This window comes from Nicotiana sylvestris, chromosome 4 (genome assembly GCF_000393655.2).
Source record: "Nicotiana sylvestris chromosome 4, ASM39365v2, whole genome shotgun sequence".
In the NCBI taxonomy this organism is placed as follows: domain Eukaryota; kingdom Viridiplantae; phylum Streptophyta; class Magnoliopsida; order Solanales; family Solanaceae; genus Nicotiana; species Nicotiana sylvestris.
In genome coordinates, this window is record NC_091060.1 from 102,714,558 (window position 1) to 102,735,361 (window position 20,804).

Consider the following 20,804-nt stretch of genomic DNA (forward strand, 5'->3'; position numbering starts at 1 on the left):
GTATAGTACTACGTTTTATGGTTTTAGTTATCCTTTGTGCAGTGATGGTTTTAGTTCTACTGTTTGTTTTTGTGTTACATTTGCAATGTTTTTGTTTCTTGTGTACTGTTTAAGTAAAATTGATGTTCAAATGCAATTAAAATAAAAATGTAGTTAAAAGATAATTGTTACCATTATTTACATAATGCAATATTTACACAAAGTAAAAATATAAGTAAATCAAGGAGTCCCGCAGCCTGTGTGCTTCAGTGCTGCTGCCGGCCTAAGTCGCATCCCCTGCCGCCCGGGTACACTATTTGGATCATCGGCATCAAGCCGCCTCTTTATATGAGGATGTGCAGCAGTATCAACACCACAGCTGGCAGGATCGGAAGAATATGTCGTCGGGCCATCAGCAACCTACAAAACAAGTAGTAATCTTAGCATGTGAAAAAGTATATTTGTATTGTACGTGTTGAGTCAAAAAACATTTTCTCACCGTGGTCTCGTCGGCCGCCTGAGTATATGCATCCGTGGTGTCCTCATCAAAGCATGTAGTGGCCTCAAAGATGGGCTGGTACAAAACCTACATAAAAAGTTAAAAATTAATTAATGTCAGCTCATTAAGGAAAAGAAAACAAATTGAAATTTTAAAGTAATACAAACATATTTGCGCCTGTGGTAGATCCGCATCAACCGCCGAGGATGAGTCATAACTCAACCTGCGCCCGCCATCCACGTCCTGGGTGGGCCGATCCTCATCTGTGATAGATGGGCATGCAAAGTACTGGTCTACATCCTCGTCGAATGTACCCGTGATCGACAATGCTCCTGACGGGGTGACCTGCGATGCTGGCAGAGATAGCTGAAGGTTGTACGAAGGCATGCTGCCAGAAGGCTCATCTACCTGAGGTATATAACCTGGTTGATCATCTCCAAGCGCCTCAACTCCAAAGTCCTCATCATGTCCCTCAACAGGTGGGTCGACAAGTGCCTCAACGCCCCCTTGTTGGGGACCACCTCTTCGCCGTCCCCCGCAACCCCGTGGGGCACCCCTCTATCGTGCTCTACCCCTGCCTCGTGGGACACCCCTACCCTGATGGTAGTCCTCTGGCGCCGCATACTGAGCCTCATGGTCCAACCTCGCGGCATCTCTCACCTGAAACAAGGTCTGACGAGCCAACTGTGCCACCCGCCGGCCATAGTCAACGACTGCAGGGATGTCGGTATGCTGTTGCATCTCCTATCCCAACTGGTAGAGGTGATGATGCCCAATATCCTGTAAAACATTTAAAATATTAATTAAATAACGCTATATCACAATTATACGATATTAATAAGCCAAAAAACATACCAGTGCCTCGTGCCTCCCAGCGTATGGTCTGTAGCGCTCGCCAAGTACATGAATGGGGTTCCCGATAATCAGTCGGGTGTGACGGCGGTACCATGACGCATACAGATGAATAGTGGCCTCCTGGGTAAATGTAGGTGCTGGGGGAATACGGTTAGCTCGCTTCTCCCAAATATGGACCTACTGCTCTAGCCATCCCATATATATATCGTCAATCCTGGCACGGTCATCCCGTTGATAGTGTGTAGCCACCCATCCAGGCTCCCCCGGTATAGGCTGGGGACGGTGAAACTGGCGAAGCACACGCTCTGTGGCATGATACTCAACCATATCGAAGAAGATCATCGGGACGGAGGTGCTCCAAAGCAATCGATCGACTGAGCAATAAACGGGCAGTTGAGCTAGCAACTCGTCGATGTATGGCATCTAGCACATCCCTGATAAGGGGGAGATTATGATTAGTATCGGTTCCTCAGTAGTTCCCACGCCAGAGAATCCACCTAGAAGCTAGAGGGAGAAATGGATAAGTTTCACCGGGCGCAAGTGGTGGTAGAGGTGGCTGCAATGGCATGATCCGCTGCCAGGCCCAAACCAAAGATAAAAGGTTGATGTAAAATTTATGAGTCATTTCGACCATATAGAATTCGGAGTAATGAACAGAGTATTCAAAAATGTTGTCACCTGTAGGAGGGACAGAAAACCACATATGTCCACCGCTGGGCCCATGCTCGACCAAAACATGCTCCTATAGAGGTATGCGAGAACAGCAGCACCCTAGCTGTACTGGGGTAAATCATCCAACTGCTAAAGATGATAGAGAAAGCGCATACTCACGAGACTCCCCGAAGTGTTCGGGAACAAGACACACCCGAAAAATAGGAGCAGCGCCAATCGCGTGTACCTCTCAATATGGAGATCCTCCGTCTCATCGGTAATGTCTAGGTGCAAAACAGCCATATGATCTTTGATGGCTGACAAAGCAACGCGACTGTCCCCAGCGTCACCCTGAGGTCTATAACCAGTAAAATGCCCCATCATATCCAAAAAATGTGCACGCGTCATGGATCTAATGTACTGGGGCAGTGCCACGGCCCGTTCATCTACGCGCAGCCCGTACAAAACCTAAACATCCTCCAGCGTGATGGTGGCCTCTCCAGTGGGCAAGTGAAAAGTGTGTGTCTCCGGTCGTCACCGCTCTACCAAGGCCGTGATGAGAGACCAATCAAGCTGCATCCGTCCAAGCTCAAAAATCGTATAGAAGCCCGTAGCCTGTAGGCGCGCGACTACGCGGGCATGGAAAGGATGCTCCACGATGAACTCCCACAAATTGTCAAGTCTCCTGGGGCGGAGAGCCTGCATCGATAGTTGTCTCTCCCATACAAAGGAGGACCTATGGTCGCCCTGAAACACTAGTAGCTGACCCTAGGCAGGTCCAAGATGCGCAGGTGGAGGAAAATCCATGTCGTCTACTATAATTTAAACAAAATTAATTGTGTGTGTTAGTTTAAGGAATTAAATAATTAATTGTGTTTAATATTGGACTGAATAATTATGTATGGGTTTCAGGCTCGATATTTGAGGCCCGGTAGCACCAAGTTATCCTTAATTATTATGCGTGTCAATTTTAACATTTTTAGAATTTTGTTAGCTTAATAAATTAAATAATTAATTATGTTTAAAATTGGACTGAATAATTATGTATGGGTTCCAAGCTTGATTTTTGAGGCCCGGTAGCATCGAGTTATCTTTAATTATTATGCGTGTCAATTTCAACATTTTTAGAATTTTGTTAGTTTAAGGAATTAAATTAAAAATTATTGAATTTGACTGAATAATTATGTATGTGTTCCAGCCTCGATATTTGAGGCCTGGTAACACCAAGTTATCCTTAATTATTATGTGTGTCAATTTCAACATTTTTAGAATTTTGTTAGCTTAATAAATTAAATAATTAATTATGTTTAATATTGGACTGAATAATTATGTATGGGTTCCACGCTCGATATTTGAGGCCCGGTAGCACCAAGTTATCTTTAATTATTATGCGTGTCAATTTCAATATTTTTAGAATTTTGTTAGTTTAAGGAATTAAATTAAAAATTATTGAATTGGACTGAATAATTATGTATGGGTTCCAGGCTCGATATTTGAGGCCCGGTAGCACCAAGTTATCCTTAATTATTATGTGTGTCAATTTCAACATTTTTAGAATTTTGTTAGCTTAATAAATTAAATAATTAATTATGTTTAAAATTGGACTGAATAATTATGTATGGGTTCCAGACTTGATATTTGAGGCCCGGTAGCACCAAGTTATCCTTAATTATTATGCGTGTCAATTTCAACATTTTTAGAATTTTGTTAGCTTAATAAATTAAATAATTAATTATGTTTAAAATTGGACTGAATAATTATGTATGGGTTCTAGGCTCGATATTTGAGGCCCGGTAGCACCAAGTTATCCTTAATTATTATGTGTGTCAATTTTAACATTTTTAGAATTGTGTGTGTTAGCTTAATAAATTAAATAATTAATTATGTTTAAAATTGGACTGAATAATTATGTATGGGTTCCAGGCTCGATATTTGAGGCCCGGTAGCACCGAGTTATCCTTAATTATTATGCGTGTCAATTTCAACATTTTTAGAATTTTGTTAGCTTAATAAATTAAATAATTAATTATGTTTAAAATTGGACTGAATAATTATGTATGGGTTCCAGGCTTGATTTTTGAGGCCTGGTAGCACCGATTTATCTTTAATTATTATGCGTGTCAATTTCAATATTTTTAGAATTTGGTTAGCTTAATAAATTAAATAATTAATTATGTTTAATATTGGACAGAATAATTATGTATGGGTTCCAGGCTCGATATTTGAGGCCCGGTAGCATCAAGTTATCCTTAATTATTATACTTGTCAATTTCAACAGTTTTAGAATTTTGTTAGCTTAATAAATTAAATAATTAATTATGTTTAATATTGGACTGAATAATTATGTATGGGTTCCAAGCTCGATATTTGAGGCCCGATAGCACCAAGTTATCCTTAATTATTATGCGTGACAATTTCAACATTTTTAGAATTTTATTACCTTAATAAATTAAATAATTAATTATGTTTAAAATTGGACTGAATAATTATGTATGGGTTCCAAGCTCGATATTGGAGTTAATTTTACAACATATATTAATTTGTTACTTTTGTAAGTTTATTGTTATAAATTAAATAATTAATTTTGTAAAGTGTAATTGGATAGAGTTTGCAGTTACTACATACTTAAACTACATAGACTCTACGCTAAAAGGTTCTACATTTTACTACGCTAAAAGGCTCTATATTTTACTACACTAAAAAGGCTCTATATTTTACTACACTAAAAGGCTCTATATTTTACTACGCTAAAAGATTATTTATTTTACTACGCTAAAAGGTCACTATTACATATAAAAACAACTAACATAAAATACAAATATGAACAACAAACAAAATAAATAATATTAATTTTTTAACAATACAAATAATTTATCAAATTTTAATAATTTTTTGTACCAAAGCTAATAAATCAATCCGGGTATAAATAAGATACAAATTTAAACACAAACATAACACAAATTAACATGGAAACACATTAAACAATACAAATATGCATGTACTATACGAGTTTCGACATAAACAAAATCGAAATACCTCGATTTAAGTTTTTTGAATTTGATTGAAATCAAATTTTTGCACCCGAAAGAAGGAATCCAAAGCTTGTCTTGTGTGTGGGACCTATACTCCTTGCTCTTTAGGTGACGGGTGGGGCCCAAAAAAAATAATTTAACTTTGACGCGGAGGGGGGGCAGTAGAATCCGAAACTTTTTAAATGGGGTTCGTCGGTTCTGTGGTCCAAGGAAGAAGAAGGGGCTTTATTTTATTAAAGCAATTCACAGTATTATACTGCGTTTTAGTTAAAACGCAGTATAGTACTGCGAATTGCTTTAATAAAATATAGCTGGGCCCAGATTTTAAGTAAAACGCAGTATAGTACTGCGAATTAAAAAAATAATTTTTAAATAATACACAGTACTATACTGCGTTTTACTTTAATGGCTAACTTTTCGTTAAAGTAAAACGCAGTATAGAAACGCAGTACTGCGTTTTACCTAGTTATGTAACTTTTTTTTAGCATTAAAAACGTGTTTTTTGTCTAAAAAAGCATCAAAAAAGTTTCAGACTCGGAATAGAGGGAATTGGATTTGGGGGAATTTTTTTTTATATTTTGGAAATAATTTTATCTATATATAGTAACTAATGCGTAATAAATGAAACTTTGGGTCTAGGGTCAGAACTTCTCACTTTATCTGGTCATAAATGAAACTTTGGGTTTAGGGTCAGAACTTCTCACTTTATCTTGTCATTAACCCCAATTATAAATTAACACTAACTAATAAAGGTCGCCTGGCCACTAATTAAAACTTGAAGATCTTTCGGCCAAATCAAAGTTTCAAAGAGATCGATTGGCAACTGCCCCGGGATAAGAAGGGAATGAAGCTCAGTTCTTCTGTCTTGTTTGTTAGTAAATGTCAATATCAATAAGTTGGGTGCTGTTCTATGGTTTAGACTCTGGTCTGTTCGAGTAGCCTGATTATGTGGCCAATAGTAATAGAACTTTTACTTGAAGAACCATGGGTGCAAATCTAACCTATCAAAAGGAAATTGATTCCTTGAAAGAGGACTAATTGTTTCAAGGCAAACTACAGGTCGGTGAGAGGCTTATTATAAGAAATTTAAAACAGTTCAGTTATTAATTTCATTCTTTTTCAATTTGCTATGCTCTCCCTATGATGTACATTTTCTAATTGAAAGAAATCATGTTTCACCCTTGCCAATGGTAAATATACCATAACTTCGGTTACTCACCGAAACTGCGGCATCAGTGTAGTAGGGAAGCAAAAAAAGGATAGAGCACAACAAGAGGTAAAAAGAAATAAAGAAATGTGCAAAGCATTTATTCGACAAAAGTAGAAAGTAAAACCAGCTATTTTACAACCATTAATAATTCTAACACTGCCTGCACTTCTTAATATATCAGAAGTTGAAAAGCTCACTCAGTTCAGATGATCCGCTGAGCGGTTTGACTTATCGTTCCCATTAGTGTGTTCTTGAACCAATATCTAGTTGATCTTCCTTTCAAGTGTCTTCTTGAACCAATAATCTAACATGCCTCTAGTTGATCTTCTTAAGACAGTTAACATATGTGTAACTCGAGAAACAAACAAATAGCTTTCGGAACCTGAAAAGATAAACCAAAAGATTAGTTACAACATAGAATATGTGGAATGAAATCTACAAGTGGGCCATCCATGGTCGTATAGAAAAGCTCTTCATAGGAAGACATTCAGAATATTGCATGAATGACATGGAGGATCTTGTTGTCTTTTATTTTTTTTATTTCACTTTGTTTTGTGTCTAGCAAATGTTTTGTCACGCGACATTTGGGAAGACTCCATTTAGTTATCTGGTTAAACACCAATACAATGTCCCATGAGTGATAACTTCTACTACTTTTCTACTGCAAAAGGATTAACTTCGTTCAGAGTACGTCACATGTGCATCGCATTGATCATTTGTTTTATAATGAATGTCTGGAAAGAGGGACCGAGAATAAAAACCCTTTATTTCTTCTTTTCAAACTTCCCTTACTCATATACCATCTTAAGCAAGAAAATAGCAAAGGTAGTACATACCAAACCCATTGACTCTTGTGCTGAGCCATTGCAGCTAAGCTCCTTCGAGGATGTTCATTTAGCAAGCAATGCACCACTCCCCTTAAATGGAACTTGGCAGATAGGATAGACAACCATATGTCAACTGGTCCACTGTACTTGCGCAATATGTTAGTGCTGATCTGAAAATGATGAATCATAACACCACACTCCAGTCAAAAACCTAAACCACAAAATTGTGATTGGCGGGATGCCAACCATAGTCGTGGAAATTCAAAACCAAATTCATCTGAATTCTTTAAGCTATGATATCCCAAGAAACCAACATCAAACAACAGGTAGTATCAAAGGTAAAGAGACAAGGGAAGAACTCACAAGCTCCCAGGCCTCTACTTCTCCATGTGAAGTATATTGCAATAGTTTTCTGCATTTTAAGAAAACCATTTTATTAGGACGTGCTACTGAATATGTAAGTACCTATGGGTTTGACAAAGTAGATATTGCAAGGAAATATATATTTTTTTTAAATAAAGCTGCTAATATTAAGCCTTTGATAATTTATCACAAATTTTTTGGAAGACTAATGGGAGAATCAGGAACAAGTTAATTTGCTAAGCCTTGAAGAAGATTTATTTTGAAGTCCTACATCTACAGAATAGAGTCTGAATCATCAATGTTTCCCTTGTCATACAAAATACACAACATGTTATTGGCATGTCAATCAATTATAGATTCAAGAAAAGAAAAGTAAGGAAATTCCCTCAAAACGATGCCTCTTCAAAAAACCTAATTTAGTATAAGAGATATTATTAAATTAGAAAAACAGAAATGACATCATTGTGAAGTTTCACTAGTATAGTATCATATATCACTGACAATACGAAATAACTCTTTGTAACATTTGCAAGAGCATTTCCAAGTAATACCAGAATATGGTGAATACTTTCATTTGCAGAAGTACTACCAATGGCTACCAGAATATGGTGAATAACTTACCGTACACCTTGATGAACATCGCAATGGTTACAGTGACCTGAAACTCCATAATTATCGAAAGTTACGACCTGGAAAACAAAATGTCCATGAGATGAAAAGGGTGATTGCATAACAAAAGTAAGATTTCCCTCTGATCACCAAAGCCATAATACGTCTAAAAAAAGTCACCAAAATAATAGAAAAAACATATCAAAAGTTTAAAACCATGTCTAAGATTCCAAGCAGATCGTTAAAATCATCCTGACAACTTAAATACAAAGTTGGTTAATTGGATTAAGACCAAAATATCTCTTTAGATGAAACTTTAAAGTGGAAGTGCCACACATCTTTGCACACTTCTTCAACCTTTCAAGATGTTGCATCGAGCTTTAGGACCGTGCAAACGAGGCTCTATTAAACCTAAAAGATAAAACCATATGTTAAACACAATTTTTTGATTACATAAGTTTAAGCAATATCATCAAATAAATAAAAGTTTTAGACTTAACATGTTGCAACTAGATATCAATAATGCAAGAATCGCTTCCACTATAGGCCATATCCAAAGATAATTTACTAAAATGTCCCACAACATAAACAAGCAAATGATTTAGCATTAAGATGCGCGCAAAACACAAAAGCTTGACAAGTTCAATTTTGATCAAGATAATCCAAATCTTCCTCAATATTAATAGGAAGAGACACACTCTGAAGCCAATCTCGAAGACAAACAAGAGTTTGCACCAATTAGGAGTCGATGAAGTTCTAAATGAATCAAAGATTACGATCTCCAATACAAAATGCACATTCTGATACCACACTAGAAATCAGAATTGAAAATCTAGAAGCATTAATTCTCTACCAACCTAAGACATCGAAATTCTCACTAACGGGCTCTTATTCTTCATCAAGATACTAATCCAACTTTAATTTAGCACCCACACTTCCACTCGAACTTTCTGTCTCTTCAATTGAAGTTTGATTCTCAATGATCATGTTTTCATGTAAGTAAAATCAGACAAAGACATGACATAGAGGAAGAAATGTAGGTTGGGATCGTTTAGAGTATTTCTATATAAACTCTCCAAATAAAGAACTAACTCTTCACCTTTATTTTCTTCTCCAAGTATCTCCTCGGGTGCAAACCCAACATAGTCAAACTTCCTATCTAGATCCGACACAGATGCAATAAAAATCATCTTATTCATTTTTTCAGGATCACTTTAACACATTTCCTTCACATGCTTTGCCATTCAACACAAGTTTGTATCATTAGCGCTATACACTCTTTGAAATGACAAGCAGGCTCACATATTTCCTCAAACTGAGCATCAGAAAAGACATAAAACCTTCAAGATAAGCTCATAAAACCTTTCAAGAAACTTCACTATGTTCCTCGCATCTACCAAATCATTATTTTGAAGAACATTTGCAATACTTCCATCTTCAGATACACAAGAAGATAAATCAACAACCCACTATCAATAAGATCATAACTACCAAAGGCCATCTGAAAATGTTGTGTCACATCCAACATCAAGTAAGTGGAATTCGACCTAATGGGAACATCCAAAACTAATGATCTCTTTCATTCTATCTTTTGGACCCAAAACACTCCATACACTTTCTAACCTTTAGGAGATTGTGTACCTTATCATTTGCCTAGCATGTTTGATAGAAACACCAACTTCTTTCAAACCAACTTGCACAATACAATTAAATATGTGAGCCATACATCTCACATGAAGATGATTACCACACATCATGTTAATTCCCAATTATTATTGTGAAAGTTAGTTTGAAAGAAGTATCAAATGTATTAAGTAAATGATGAGGTATATTTGACAATCTCCTACAAGAATTAAAAAGTTTAAGGAGTATTGTGAAGTCCAAAGGATAAAAAGAAAGAGATCATTGAGTTTAGATGTTCCTACTAGGTGGAATTCAACCTACTTGATGTTGGATACGACACAACAATTTGAGACCCTTTGACATGTATAATCTTATTGATAGTGGATTGTCCACTTATCTTCACACTCATATTTGTAAAGATGGAAGCATTGCAGGTGCACTCCAAAATGATAATTTGGTAAATGTGAGGAATATGGTAAAGTTTCTTGAAAGGTTTCAGGAGCTCACCTTGAAGGATTCAAGTTCACTTTATGTCTTTTCTATTGTTCATTTTGAGGAAATATGTAAGCTTGTTTGTCATTTGAAAAAGTGTATAGCAAGTAACAATGCTAATTTGTGTTCACCGGAAAGCGAATGCAAGAAAGTTTGAAAGTATTGGGGTGACCCTACAAAAAAGAATAAGATAATTTCTATTGCCTCTGTATTGGATCCTCGAAACAAGCTTGAGTATGGTTACTATGCAATAAAGGAGATGTTTGGAGAGAGAAGATAAAAGATAAAGTGAAGAGTTACATGAGTTCTTTATTTGGAGAGTAACTACAGAAATACTCAAGAAGATCTCAAACTACATCATCTTCTTCTACTTCAATTTCAATTGCAAAGACAAAAAAAAAACATAAGTGTAGGTGTTAAACTAAAGTTGGACAAGTGTCTTAATGAAGAATAAGAGTCCGTTATTGAGAATTTTGATCCTTAGGTTGATGGAGAGTTAATGCTCCTAGAATTTCTGTTCTTATTGACATGACTTGTGATGTGTTGGCAATTCTAGTTACTAGCAGGCAACAAAATGTGCATTTAGTATTGGTTGTATTCTTGATTCATTTAAGAGCTCATTGATTTCTAAATTGGTGCAAACTTTTGTTTGTATTCAAGATTGATATTAGAGTGAGTCTCTAGTTGTTAATGTTGAAGATTTGGATTATCTTGAGCAACTTGAACTTGGTATGGCTTCGTATTTTGTGTGTCTTAGTGCAAAATAATTAACTTATTTATGTTATATGACATATTTTATTAAATTATTTTTAGATATGGCCAATAGTAGAAGAGATTTTTGCATTATTGAAATCTAATTGCAAGTTACAAACATCTGATAAGTCCAAAACTTCTATTTTTTTATGATACGACTTAAACTTATGTTATCCAAAGATTTGTGTTTACCATATAGAATTATCATATTATGTTAATTAGGTTTAATCATGCGGTTATATGGTCGTAAAGCTCCATCATATGCTTGGGTTCATTTTGAAAAGGTTGAACAAAGAAGTGTGAAAGCAAGATGCATTAATTGTGGATGGGTTATAACTTTTGTGTGAAGATGTGTAGGACTTATGTTCCCAGGGCTTTGGTCTAGTGGTAACCGGTAACAGTGTGCACTTCACGGGTTCAAACCCTGCTACAAACGGACGTTTGGCATTTAAGCGGAGAAGGGTAGTGAAGTGAGGCAGGACCATTATCCGCTAAGTTTCAAACTGTGCTTCACCAACCTTTGGGGATTTCTCTATTATTAAAAAAATATGTGTCACTTCCACTTTAAGGATTCATATAAAGAGATGTACCGATGTTCATCCAGTTAACCATCTTCATAATAAGTTATTGTTATGGTCTTAATGATCTACTTGGAGTCTAAGACATGGTTAAACTTCTTATATGGGCTTGTGTTATTTTGGTGACTATTTTTCTACATATTTTGTGGCTTTGGTGACTACCACTGGTTTAGCAATTAGTGCTTTTGGATGTACTTTGGATATGGATGATGATGGTATTATTTGTCCGATGGTCTGCTGCTTGGTTCTTGTTCTTGGTGAATGATTATTTTTGTGACTGTTTTAGATATTCTAATGGTGCGACGTGTGTCTTGGTGACTGCCTGGCTTGTTTAGTAGTTATTGGTGTTTGTATTTTGTGATTGTTAATAATTGTGACGGTTTTAGTTATTCTAATGGTGTTTTGTGATTGATTTAATAAGGAAGTGCTATAAATTCTTCTTAATAATTTATACTACGACTCTCCCTGATGCCTCATTAGTTGGAATGGTTACAAAGATGGCTTGTTTTGATTTTTGGCAGTGTTTTCCATTTCCACATGAGAGATAAAATACAATTTGCTACTAGAACACCACCGTCTTACACATTGGGCAAATCCATCTATCTCAGGAAAAAGGATTCCTAGTTTTATGCTGTTATCTCCCCCTTGAGGCATTACGGAGAGAAGAGTCTTACATTCATATTTCCCATACTTAAAGACATTCTTTATATTCAACTAAAATGAACAAATAAATGAAGGATATATCTATAGATCGAGATATTAATCAAGTGAAGTAGAAAAGCAACTTGCACAATATAGTCAATGGGATGAAGATTAAATTTATAACCATCAAAGAAGCACAAACTACTGAAGATCACCCGAAAAGGCTACTAATTACTGAAATCACTTACCAAATCAATATCACAATTGGCAATTTCCTCCTTGATAATCTTTGACAATAACTTTGAGTTCCATGATTTGCCAAAACCATCCTAGTTAGAACAAGACATTAGAACTCTGCTCACACATTAAGAACATACAGAGATACCATCTGATACAATCAGAAATACCTGTAGATCTGGATGGTCAAGGATTTTCACTTGCTTTTGTGGAACCTGCATGAGTAAACAGAGAACAGAAAGATCAATGACTGATATCTGACTAGCTCCTCCAACATTTTACCAAATACTTCCTTTATAGTAATTCGCAAAAATAGATGAATGCAGGAATGATTGCATGAAAACAACATAAAAGATCAAAGATCTAGAATCAATGCATTAAAGCCAAGCTCAGATTTCTATTCAGATAAAATTTCACCTTAAGCATTACTGAGGCTAAATAAAGTTCTTCTTTTCTAACATTGCCCATACCATCCGCATTACCTATATTTCAGTACAATGCAACAAAACAGAAACAAAATACTGAAAGTTAGCATCAGTAATAGACTGGATTTGCTAAAAACAGTTGCAGAGATTTTCGGTCAGATCATTTAAACTTTCTAAAGTTGAAAAATCTGCAATATTTCAAATTCAGAAAATGAACCTCAGGTTTACCAGTGCTGCTTGAATTGGATCATACTTTAAAAAAATAAATTGCTAAAGTAGCTCAACCGGAAAAAAGCATCAACTTTTCATTTTAAGTGTCACTTTTTGTGTCCTGAGACATACATACATCAACCAAAATACACATGTGCCGCTCAAAACTTACCCATAAAAGAAATTTTTTGACTCAGCTGTGGAACAGAAATTGAAATATTCCAAAAGCCTTACCTGTTGACATGCATAATATGTGCAGATTACATCCTCTCGAAGCCAAATAATTCATGGTTGGAGTAAAGAACCTGCAGTATAGAGTACAAGGAAGCATCACAAGTCATATCATCTCAAAAGTAATGTTTGTACAGCAAATAGATACAGTATGATTAACTTAATGACAAGATTCCCGAAACATTAAAAGGTCATTATATAATATGTGAAAATCGACATCTATATTTAGAGACAACAACAATCAACTGACACTGAGAGTTGTGATCCATGTTACTAACAACAATAGATTACTTTTTTAACAAAATTTGTAAAAAAGGATGTCGTCCAGGTAGGGATGCTTCTCTTAGAACAAGCCTAAAGCAATTTGATGAAACTTAGAAAAAAGAAAGGAACAGTATTTTCAGGTACAATATGTATAACATACCCACTGTTCAACAAAACAAAATGTTGAAACCATAATTTGTATAAAGACAAATCATATTATGGTTCTTAAATAAGCTATTTAAGAAAGGGGGTAAAAATTGAATCTTATAGTTTAGCCCACCAAATTTCTGGTCCACCTTGTTTCAAGATGGCTATATGAATTCAAGGGAATTATTGTCCCGTGAATGTGTGTTCAACTATGAGCGTAATTAAAATTTTCAAGTGAGCAACTTCGTATTAATGTAAGACTAATGATATATTGGGGCTCTCATAATCTTGGTCAAAATTAACAGAGTTCCAAATATATTAGTCTGCAACTCCCTCTATAGCAATTCAAAAGTTTGCATCGCACAGAAAATCTATGATAGGAACAAATATCAATATCATAGTTAAGACGTTCAACCTTACATAGACTCATCATCAGGATGGGCAATAACCAACAAGACATTTCTCTTGCAAAAAACTCCACCTAAGAAAAAAGATATCAAGAAGGGAAGCAATTAGCTGTAGAACAAACACTATAGGGAAAGGTGTATCCGTGCTTGTATTTAGATTCTAAAAGAAAAGTGCATAACAACATTGAGGCAGCCAGTAAATACAAAAAAAAAAAACGAGAATTAACATTTCGTAGAGAAATCACCCCATACCATCATTTAAAACTGCAACTTGTGAGGCAGAGAGAGATTCATGGAGAATTTTAAAGAGTGAAGCCACCCACAGTACTACCACTGTAACGATGATTACTAGCCACTCCATTAAGATATTTGCTAGCAGAACTACAGATAGGACAAAGTCATATCTGCATGCAAAACTAAAGACGAATTATATTACTAAAACCCACTATGGCAACTGAAATAGGCACTTAAAAAGGATAATCAAACACAAATATCAAGGAGATCGTGGATGCTACTAACCATAAACCTTATAACAAACAATATCCAATTCTTTTGAAGTTTGAACCCACTACATTAAATGCATTTTTATCAACACTTGAAGGGAAAAGAGAAGGGCAATAGGTTAATATGCTTAACCCTGTCACCACTTTGACAAGAAATATTCTCTCAACTAGCTCCAATTGATAAAGTTCCCAAAGTTCATCATACTTTTGGTGGTACAATGGTAACAGATTGGACCAAATGATAGCGTAAACTGACACTGAACAATTCTCAATTGTGATCAGACAATTAATGTAATGTAGAAAAGGGAACTCTACTTCTCAACTATAGGTTCCTAGGCTTTTTGAAAGTATCAAAACGTGAACGTCAAGGATAGAAGCTTTGAGAGTAATGAAGATCTAATTAGTGACTAACATTGGGTAAGAAAATGCTAAATAAAGCTGCAAAAAGCTAGGAAATGAAAGGAATAAGGATTACTTAAAGGGCTTGAATTGAATTAAAGGTAATTGTAATTGATTAGTTGTTGTGTTTGACTGAATAAATCTTCAGCACTGTACAAACTACAAAGTACTCCTTATAATATTTCCCGGCCGGCTGTCAGTGGGGCTAAACCAAATAGCAACTGTGCCCCAAATTTTCTCTCTAAACTTCATATAAGATCTAGTTGATGCCGAAGTGGTATGCCGCTTATCAGCTGTTCCTGTTGCACGTCGACTAATTATATAATCTCTTTTTTGTAGATTTAGAGATGTGTATATTAGAGTTGATTCAAATTTAAAAAGTGAACTTCAATTCAGTAATGCTAGAGAAAATCATGAAGGCTTCTCTTTTTCCCAAATAAATTACTTCAATTCAATTAATTCTTTGTCTACAGGACCTCTATAGCAAATCATGAAGGCTTTTCTTTTTCTTAATCAGTTGCTTCAATTCAATAGTAATACTTTGTCTACAGAACATCTTTGAAGAACCTGAGAGAAAAATAACGTTCTTCAACTGGACTAGACCTGATGAATGATCACGTCTGTCCAAGCTTTGCTAATCGTGCAAGCAACAAAATCATGATATGGCCCCCACCAATCACATTGATACACAAAATTTACTCTAATTCTAACCATCCATGAAATTTCATTCACTCGCTCGTGTACTCATCACTAGGAAACATGAACTAAATAATTATACATCAAAAACTCATAAACATATTAACATTTTCATGCACATATTAACATATGTGAATTACAGTTGATTTCCTCCTTGTTTCCTGAAATACCCCCCTATACACCTTCTGTCAAAACACACCACTTCAACAGAAAAATCACACCCCTTCTATCAATAAAACCTTCTACTAACCCTAGAGTCTACCAATAGTTAGGTATTTAGTCGATTTTGGATTAATATGGTTCGGCTAGTTCAAATTTTTGGTCCGATCCTACACTCAATCAAACTATTCCTTCTATGCGTTTAAATTGTCATGTAAATTCCCTTATTTTAGCATTATCCCTGCAGGGTTTACTATATTCTGAATTTGTACGTATCTAGTAATCTCAAAATATCAGAATACAGCAGCAGATGTATTTGAAAAGGATCATAAAAGGACACAGAATAATGCAAATCAGAAAAGACAAATAAGATGGATTCACAATTATAAAAATATTTAAAGGGGGAGTAAAACTCAGATTAAAAACAAAATACTAAACTATTACTCATATAACTTCAGTTTAATGTGCATCAAAAACAATCACTTATAAGTCTATAGTAGTGATATTAACAGACAAAAAAGAAAAGGAAGCAAAGTAATTACCTCAAGAAAAATGAATCAGCCCAGATGCCTCGCAATATTAGAGGGAGAAATACAGGAACAGTAGGACAGAAAGAGGGGGTGAGGGAGCGAGAATGAAAAATGAAAACCAAAAAAAAAAAGGAGAAACGGGAAATCGGCATTGAGAATGCAGAAAGAAGAAAAAGGAGTAGCCAATGGGAAAAGAGAAAGAAAAAGTTTGTGTATATTAGTATACTAGATACAGATAGCAAGTATATTTCTAGGATCTAAATATTAGACTAATTGTGTGAGATTCACAGTGATATCACCATAAGACAAATATTAACCAGCAAACAGATGCCTAAAGTCTACGACTGTTATCAGCAAAATGTAAAGAACTTTCATGTCCCACTTCATGTGCATGAATTATTTCATTTAGGTGTGAGCATTGAACCAGCTTCCGACTATCGAATAGGCAGTGAGATAATGTGACCCATTCAACCTAATATCAACATAAATCACAAAGCTCCAAATCCATAAAAATTAAGCCCTACAGTCATAAACTAATTTATAGCTCAACTGCAAGCATAACTCCTAACTCCAATCCAAAATCTCATACAAAATAGAACACGGCCAATCACAAGTCTACCGCGATGAAGAAGAACTTCAATAAGAAATATGAGTATATACTTTTTAATATTGACTTAAAATGCGGCGCAACCACGGGCTCATATGGATCGCAGATATCACATAGATGAGAATCAAATTCTTCCTTCAGCAAACTAACCTATACGTGCAAATTTTAGGGATTCAAGAATACAAGTCAATATTGAATACAAAAAAGAGGGAAATCAGAATCAAACCTTCAGTGACGAAGGACGTAAGTAGCGTAAGTCATGATAATGGTTCCAAATCCAAAATCTTCCCCCTCTTTTTCTTCTTTTAACTGTTTCAGTATCTGCCCTATTAAAGGGTGGTGGAGGGTGGCTTTTGGAATGTGGAATTGGACACAGAACAGATTCAACCAAAATGGACGAGGCTCCTACGGCTCATAATAATAAGTACTCCTATAGAGTATAGACATTCTTCGGTTTAGATCGCGTTATTCTTCCCCTATCCACCTCACTTTTTCTTTCTCTTTTCTGTTGTCAATTGGAACTGCTAGGGGTGTCAATGGTTCGGTGAATGATTATTTTAAAATTTGTATCATACTAATTTTTTAGTTATTTTATTATGTACGATTAAAATTATACTTTTCAAAACCGTTCCAATCATATTAGTTTCTTTCCGATATGGATACGATTCGATTAATTTTCGGTACTTTTTTAATGCCATGTAAAAGTCACTAGTAACTACTAACTAGAATGCAATAACATATGTACTTTTATAGGACTTAGCAAAACCTTCACATAATTTTATTGTTTAGAAGGTGATGAATTAAGAAAACATGAAAGATGCATAGAGTATAGATCCATCAACAATTCTATAGCATTGTAAAAGAAATTAAGCAAAGACAAAAAAAAATATAAATCACACGACTGAAGGGATATTAACAAAGCTAGAACTCAAGAATAACGTCTATAGAAGATTAAATAGTTAAAAAGATAAATCTAAATCATATGAAAGTAAACATATTCAATACATTGTAGTTTATTACTAATCGCTATAATACCATGTGTCTTGCTATTGAATATGCTGGAATTAATTTATTTTCAATAGGAGCACCATTATAGGTTTGGGAATTAGGATTTTAGGTTTAATTACTTGTTGGCTTCTAACCGTTTTCACAATTCTAAGGCCCAAGGAAATTTTTAATACATTATTATTTTTAAAGTTAATATATAAATATATTTTCACATGTTAATTTATTAGGTACGATTCGGTATTTTTTCGATTTATTTTTATAAAACAAAAAACCTATCCTAATTATCGGTACGATTATAGATTTATATAAAAACCTACATTTTTGTTAAAAGAAACCTAAAAATCGTTTCGGCACGACACGGTCGGTTTAGTCGGTTTTTAAATATCCATTGACACTCCTAATATTGGGTAACAACATAATTGGCAAATTATTGGCCATAAATAATTTTGGCAAAGGTAACCCCAAAAGAATTAGCATTATATAGCCAAATTTAGAAAATCCTACTTCCTATCTCTCTCTATGCGTATCTTTTTCTTTTTGCTTTACCTTTCCCTCCTTATATTTCTTCTTCTATCTCTCCTCTTTCTCTCACATGGTTTAGCAAAAATTGTTATAAATTATGCACAAAAAAATCAGTGGAATGAAAAGGTAAGGTTAATCTCACATTAAAGAAGATCAGAAGCAGAAACTAAGAGAGAAAATGAAAAAATTCATAAGTACTCCCTGATCTATACCCGGATTTCCAACTACACACTTTATCTTTGCGGGAATCCTATTACCCCCCTAATTTTTTTTAAATAGAATAAATACCACCCTAAAACTAGACAACGAAAATCTTGGCAAGTGGTGAATCACACGCGCCCCCACATGTATTTTAGTATTTTTTTATTCTTTCTTCTTTTTCTTATCCTTTTTTCTTATTTCTTATTATTCTCATTTTTTTGGTTATTTCATTCTCTTTCTTTTTGTTTTGGTCATCGATGGCATAAAATGGTAGTCGTCGAAATTTCACGAACACTATTTTTTCCGGCGAATTTTTTTTTTCGGCGACAGGTTTTTATCCCGTTTTATTTTATATATATATATATATATATATATAAAATTTTCTTGAAAGTATAATTTATATGGGGGGGGGGAGAGCAAAAGAAATAAAAATGAATATAAGGTGAGAAGATTTTTTCCAGTTAAAATTTCAATACATCAATTTTTTCGGCGTGAGAAAGTTTTCCGATGATGAATTTTTTCTCCCAAATCTGAGTATATTTTGCTTTGCTTATGAATAAATCTTTTTGAGAGTTTAATTTGTGTGTGAAAAGGGTAAAAAGAGGAAAAAAGAAAAACGGAATAAATGGAAGAAAAACGGTTAGACAAAGTCGTCGGTAAATAAATATCCGCTGGAATTAGAGAAGAAACGAAAAAAGAAGTAAAAGAAAAAAGACAAAGAAAAAGGAAAAGGAAAAAAAAGTAAGAAAAAATGGTAAAAAAGAAAAAAAATATATTAAAATCGTTTTTTCTTGCTTCTCACTCTCCTTCTCTGCCACGTTAGCATTAAGGATGCAAATAATTCTACTTTAAAATAATTTAGGAGGGTAATAGGATTCCCGCAAAGATAAAGTGTGTAGTGAGAATCCGTGTATAGGTCAGGGGGTACTTATGTATTTTCACATATAAAATAGGAAAAGATATAGTTCAATTTTATTTTTCTTCTCTCTTCGTTTTTTTGTTGTTGGATTGAACGAGTGGTGTAATTGAAATTGCTTGAAAACACCTAGACGAGGCATATATAAAATTTAAGCAAGATTAGAAGTGATTTAGACTGATTGCAGGTAAAAAATCAGACTTAAAAATCCAACTACGACATGTGTATATCACATTGTATATCGTGTACATCAGTGTATATGGATTTTTATGGACATCTGTATAGGTCACTTTGTATATCGTGTATATAAAATATTTTTTATGGACGCATGTGTATATGCAAATTTCATGAATATACATAGATACAGTCTGTATATTACATTATATATTATGTATATAACATAGATTTTTTTGTATATACATGATACACATGATATACATGATATATCACTAATGTACATGGAAATATATATGGATACAATGATGGAGTCTTGAAACTTGAGTTTTCAATCTGAAATGTGTTATACAAAGAAAGAAAATAATTTTTTGATATACATATTATTATTATTTTATACACTGTGACATAAAAATAATATAATTATTATTGTGTTATATATATTTGGATATATAGATTAAAAAAACTTAAAAAATAATTTAGAAAAAATTGGGAGATTTTCTGGATACTATTGAAGAAAATGGAATCTAATTTCTAGGATGATGGTTGCTAGGAGAGAAGAGATATTTTTTGCTATTTTTAAGGAAAATAATTTTGATAGAGCTTATTTTTAGGATTATGATTGAACCATTAGAAGAGAGAGAATAACTTTAGTCTATCATATGCCAAATTCTAAAATATGGGCTTTTTTATGTCAATTATTCAGCGGCGGAGTCAAGATTTGAAGGTTATGGGTTCTGATTTTATCACTGAACCCTAGATCGTTGTAATTACCGGGTTCGCAATTTATATTTTTATATATTTAATGAATTTTCTAATATAAATACAAGGTTTAAGCAAAAGTTATTGGGTTCGTCCGAACCCATAACTACTATAGTACCTCCGCCCCTGCAATTATTAGACCTAGTTGATATGCCATGTCAAATCCCCTTTATTTTTACTAGTACGAGATGGCCGCACTGCCCCAACAACACTATATTAATATTGGTATAATTTCTTTCATTATAAAATACCTCGTGTTAGAGTCTATCTCCAAAGAATTCTAATCTTAAATC

The 20,804-nt window shown here is 34.5% G+C and overlaps 1 protein-coding gene and 1 long non-coding RNA gene across 6 annotated transcripts; both read right to left on the reverse strand.

The window, feature by feature from the left end:
• Positions 1–252: 252 nt before the first annotated feature.
• Positions 253–944, reverse strand: LOC138889037 (uncharacterized). The gene is made up of 3 exons (XR_011406595.1): positions 646–944; positions 479–565; positions 253–399 (listed from the first exon to the last, which is right to left on the reverse strand). It is a non-coding gene; the product is annotated as an uncharacterized lncRNA (long non-coding RNA).
• A 5,349-nt stretch (positions 945–6,293) lies between these two features.
• Positions 6,294–17,431, reverse strand: LOC104210665 (probable N-acetylglucosaminyl-phosphatidylinositol de-N-acetylase). 5 transcript variants are annotated; one of them, XM_070172144.1, is made up of 11 exons: positions 17,155–17,431; positions 14,287–14,438; positions 14,043–14,108; positions 13,220–13,290; positions 12,768–12,832; positions 12,521–12,565; positions 12,362–12,442; positions 8,038–8,105; positions 7,417–7,465; positions 7,063–7,223; positions 6,294–6,608 (listed from the first exon to the last, which is right to left on the reverse strand). In XM_070172144.1, the coding sequence occupies exons 4-11, from the start codon at positions 13,272–13,274 to the stop codon at positions 6,542–6,544; spliced, it is 591 nt and encodes a 196-aa protein (XP_070028245.1). In that variant the 5' UTR covers positions 13,275–13,290; positions 14,043–14,108; positions 14,287–14,438; positions 17,155–17,431; the 3' UTR covers positions 6,294–6,541. The 5 variants fall into 5 exon arrangements, with proteins under 5 accessions (XP_070028245.1, XP_070028242.1, XP_070028241.1 ...); XM_070172141.1 differs by having other exon boundaries at positions 14,048–14,108; positions 17,155–17,415; XM_070172140.1 differs by having other exon boundaries at positions 14,048–14,108; positions 14,287–14,450; positions 17,155–17,292.
• Between the last annotated feature and the right edge of the window lie 3,373 nt (positions 17,432–20,804).